Source organism: Merops nubicus, unplaced genomic scaffold (assembly GCF_000691845.1).
Source record: "Merops nubicus isolate BGI_N331 unplaced genomic scaffold, ASM69184v1 scaffold30364, whole genome shotgun sequence".
NCBI classification, from domain to species: domain Eukaryota; kingdom Metazoa; phylum Chordata; class Aves; order Coraciiformes; family Meropidae; genus Merops; species Merops nubicus.
In genome coordinates, this window is record NW_008605425.1 from 222 (window position 1) to 5,339 (window position 5,118).

The 5,118-nt window shown below is 34.9% G+C and overlaps 1 protein-coding gene across 1 annotated transcript; it reads right to left on the reverse strand.

Annotated features, from left to right (window-relative positions):
* Window positions 1-230: 230 nt before the first annotated feature.
* Window positions 231-5,025, reverse strand: LOC103772016 (structural maintenance of chromosomes protein 2-like; the record flags this gene model as incomplete). The annotated part of the gene is made up of 8 exons (XM_008939334.1): window positions 4,858-5,025; window positions 3,814-3,963; window positions 2,981-3,103; window positions 2,049-2,087; window positions 1,744-1,854; window positions 1,530-1,574; window positions 1,043-1,276; window positions 231-380 (listed from the first exon to the last, which is right to left on the reverse strand). Coding segments are annotated over exons 1-8 (1,020 nt in total), but the record flags the coding sequence as incomplete, so codon positions are not given.
* Between the last annotated feature and the right edge of the window lie 93 nt (window positions 5,026-5,118).

A 5,118-nucleotide genomic window follows, 5' to 3' on the forward strand; every position in this document is an offset into this window, starting at 1 on the left:
ACCATAAAGGGTTGCACTTTCTTCATATATACATCACATTTGTTTTTAATGGGAACCTACCACCTATGCCACACAAATCAAACAACACCCTTACCATTTGTTTCTGCTTTCCTGATGTAATTCTTGACAATCATGGGATTTTTCTTACCATAATAGGTAAGAAAAACCAACTGTCCCCCTCAATCTGAATTATTTTACTGTTTAAATAAAATTATATACAAAGGTCTTACCTCCTGCATACTTTTTATCACTTCTTTGTACTTAATCTCTTCATCTTTTAAGTTTTGTTTCTTGAGAGCAAGGGTACTTTGTGCTCTAGTATTATCTCTTTGAATTTCTAAAAGGGCAGCTTCCAGTGAATGGAGCCTACCGCCAACTTCCTACAATCAGAAGTAGAGGAAATTTAATTTACCCTAAGAAGCTGAAAGACTATTCATTATATTTCATCTCCTTTTCACAACTATATGTAGAAGAGAGAAATATCTCATCAAGCAGACAGTTATACTCCAGTGCAAACAGGTCAGAATATCTCTTCCCTCTGAAATCCAAACTAACTTGAAGCCACTACTGAAGACCCACATCATCCCCTCCACAGGACACTGTCCCTGTTCAACAGCTGCATCCAAAGGCTCTATGGGCCACCCTGTACCAAACCGAAGTTACTGGCCCCTGAACTAAGGTAGATATTGCCATTGAACAAATGCTTTCTACTTCAAGTGTATTTCTTTTGAGACATCAACAAAACAGAAAAAAAAATATCTCTGGAATAGTTTACCATTGAATCTACAGAGTGGAAACCTGAGGGAAAACAGTTTCTACTCTTCAGTTATTATTCGTTTACACCAATTGGAAATAAAGCATTTCAGACAAAAGAAAACTTTAAATGGATGTCTTTTTGAAAACAGCTAAGAATGAAAATGAGAAATGTATGATCCAAACCCACCAGAAGATAAAAATTCAAGTGTATACTATCTGGGTGAATAATTCCCTTCTCACATAACTCCATGTATTCAGGTACTCAGACAAGCATCACTGTTCTCACCTTACTCCTTTTCTTCTCCAGCTCTGCCATTTCTTTATCAAGTAGCCTCACCAGCTTCTCATTTTTAGCCATTGATTCCTGAAGCTCCTCTACAGAATCCTGCATTTCCTTTAGTACTTCATCAGAGGATGCCTTTGTCTTTTCAGCCAGAACAAACTCATAAGCTATACAGAGGCGCTCTGCGTGTTCCACTGTTCGCATTATTTTTTGGTATTCTAGGTAGAATGATCGATCCTGAAAGGACACCAGATGGAAAAGCATAAAAGTAGGACTGTTTCAGAAATCTTCTAAGTAATTCTACTAACATTATTATTCATAGATAAAAGGAATGATTCTCCATGTGAAGCAATGTCATTGGAACTGTACATTGCAGGACTGCTTAACAAAATTTTAGATAACATTAGAAATGTCACTTGACACGTGTTTTAATAAGTAAGATATGTTCTTATCTTGTTTTCGGTTTTTTCCTTGTCCCCACATTCCATACCTCTCTCAGTTTCTCTAAAGTTGGTGTTATATCCTCATCTAGGACCTGAAACACAAACCAGAACATTTATATTCTGATTTTTAAAATTCTTATATGTCTAAGCATGAATAGCTAGTTCCAGGTACAGAATTAAGTATTCTACAAGTTAAAAAACACACTCCACTAGTTATCTTTAACAAATATAAAAGAAAGTATACTTTCCAATAAGCAGTACCTTTTGAATGTCTTTCAGTTTGGCTTCCTTCTTCTCTATGGTTTTCTGGACGGATACTTTCTTGCATTCATACATCCTAGTACCAGCTGCTTCTTCAACCATAGCTAAAATCTAAAGTAAAGCAATGTGGCAAAAAATTGATGCTTTTTCTTATGTTAGATAGGTTCAACCCAGAACCCAGCTGAACATCTCACCTCCCTCCACCATTTTTGCTTTTCCCGTTGTCTCCCTCTCAACATACTGATTCTTGTAATTGAAAGCAAATAAGCAAAACTTCAGACAAAAAAATTCCACAACTTTCTTACCTCTGATGGCTTCATATTTAGAACTTTGGTAATTTGCCCCTGATGACAGAAAGATAAAATAAGATAAGGTGTTTGTGTGCAATAGTAAAACAAACAAAATCCCAAATAAAAAAAAAAAAAAACACTCATTTTTATATGTTATAAGTTCAAACACATTTGTTGGGTAGGTTTGGTGTGGTTTTTTTTTTTCCTCCTACAAGGATAACCTAGTTTACTTCGCTGTCTTCTTTGTGAAAATTCAAAGAAGTCACTTCTTCAGCAACCTTTAAATGCCCTTATATCTTAGCTTAGGCTTGCCTGTCACATTCCTGATCGCATCTTAACGGTGTAATGTGTATATTTTGCTCTAGAGTGAGTTACTGAGTTGCTGCTGTTGAATAAACTCAAAATTATAAACTAGCTTTTTGGAGACTTTGCTCATATATAACTGAAGGGAAGTATAGGTGCAAAACTCCCCCGCTCCCCAAGCTGGGACTGTAAATCCTACTCTGTGTTATCATTCCCTGAAAATCTATCAGAGATTTGTCTAGTCCCTGTCCTGAGGCTTATAAGGGTCTTTCCAATTTTTAGTTGTCAATTAAGAAGACAGATATATCATGTCATTCAAAATATTGTCTCATATGGAACACATATAACAGGAAAAAAACCCTATCTTTTTAGCATAATAATAAAAGCAGCACCTATCTGTTAAAGGGACAAAAAGGAAAATAAAACTGGAATGTGTTTAGAAAAAGCATGCAACATGAAGGTTACATGCTAAGGTCAAACTATGCTGTACTGGAAATCTTAACTACTTGAAAGGCATTTGATTTTTACTTAATGGGAAGTTACTTTTCTTTGACTAGGAAATATAGTGTTCTTCCACTACCTATCTGGCCTCAAATTTAGTGCAACTTCTGTTCTTTTTGGACTTTATAAAGATGTGCACACACCTGCATAATGAGGAAGTGAGGGTTATTAATATTGAGACCAACAGAGCAGAACAGATCCTGAATTCGACTGCTGGTAGCATTCACACCATTGATAAGATACTTATTTCTACCTCCAACGACAATCTGGAGAAAAAAAATAAATGGAAGAAACTTTAAGTAATTTAAATATGACTTGACATTATGAGAATATAAACTGTAATAAAGAATCAAAAAATATAAGCAAACCCCATATATTTTTTCTTTGCATGCACATATATAAGCATACCATACAGAACAAAAAAGGTCTTGTTGGATTGGCTAGATTTCTAAAATATCTAGCCACAACATATGAAAGCTCAGTCATTGGTGGCAATATTGACAAGAAAGTTTCCAAACTCCACAAGTTCTCATTTTTTTTTTTTAACTTGGGAAATGCCTTCATCAGAACGCTAAAGTTTCCTTTTTCCTTGGAAACCAAATATAACACACAGTTCAGGTATTATTAAGAGCAATATACGAAAGTAGAACAAAAAGACACAAAATAGAAAATTATAACTTGCTTTAGGAACTTTTTTATTATTATTATTGTTTCTGTGCAAGTCCATAGAAAACATTATTGATATAGTACAATTAACAATATCTTTAAAAAATTACTTGGGAAATTAGTTATCTAGTACATTGGATCTATTTCTACAGTTTGTGTTACTAAGTACACAATCAAAGCATTGCCTCAATTGCAAGAGCTGAGTGACTTCAAAAATAACCTTTTTTGTTTTTCCTCTTGAAAAGTCACTCTGTTGACCATGGTAAAAATGTGTACAAGCTACTAAGCAATACAAATACTACATACTCACCTGCCTAGTGATGGTGATCTCATCATTATCTTCAAATCCCAGTGGACTTTGTTTCTTGTCAGAATTATCAAAGGTAATAGACACAGTTGCTCTAGTAACTCCAGCCTGCCCATTTTTATAAACTAGATCTTGCAAGTTTGAAGCTCGCACCTAAATCCATGGACCAGACAAATACATTTTTTAAAGAAATTTATTACACAGCTTCAGTGTGCTAATGTAGGTTTTGGAGAAACTAACAAAAAAAAAATGCAGAGCTCTCTGTAGATTTAGGAGCTCATGTGAGACTGACATATCAGAGCTGCAAGGTGCTAGTTAAAAAAACACAGGCAGAATGAGCGAGCTAATTGTTTCTGCATGAGATTCCTGACAAGAACGACAGATATTTAAAAAAAAAAAAGAGCCAAATAACTAGTTCAGTCACCAGTACATAAAGAGCATTTATTATAATGCAGTTTGCATAAAAATTAATCAGAAAGTATCCTTGGAAGTCTCATGGTTTTGCCTACAATTGGGGCGGGGTTAAAAAAAAATCTCCTGAAGACAAGAGATTCAAACTGATGTCAGTATATTTTTGTTTGTTTCTTTCTTTTGTTAAGAGTAAAGCTGATATTTTTATCTTTTAAATAACAGGCATTGCAGAGAAACCAGCTTTTTAATTATTTTTCTGCTGACCCAGTTGGCCAAATTTTAAGACCCAACCCATCTGGGAAATGTTTATTACAAGTAGACAAGCTAGCGCCTTTAGCTGCAAAAGGCTTAAGGCTGCTGCCTCTTCAGTAGGTATTTTAAATCTAACGTTCTAAGCTGCATACTTTTAGCTACTGTAGTATACTGATGAAACTGTTTTTCAATCTTAATGTAAGAACGAGCAAGAATGACAAAGATCCAGTTTTATGTAACAAAAAAAATTCACATAGATAAACCTTTTTTTTTTTTTTGATAGAAGCACCACTTCAGGTCTTCCACTGGAGGTTACTCAGGAGAGTAAGAAGAAACATTGCTAATAGAAGAAAGACCTTTCTTAAATGTCTCCTCTCTATTTACCTGTGACAAACTGGAAATTCCCAGCAGGAAACAGATTGCGTCCAAGACATTAGACTTGCCACTACCATTTAAGCCAGTAATGGCATTGAATAATGGGTCAAAGTCACGAATCTCCGTCCTGTGAGCATAGGATTTAAAACCATCAAGAATAATTGACTTGATGTACATCTTCTCTATGTATTCCTCCCACAAGTGTGAGTGAAGGTATCTGGATTATAGTCCTACATATTTCGAAGAAAAAAAAAAAAAAAAAAAAAGAGT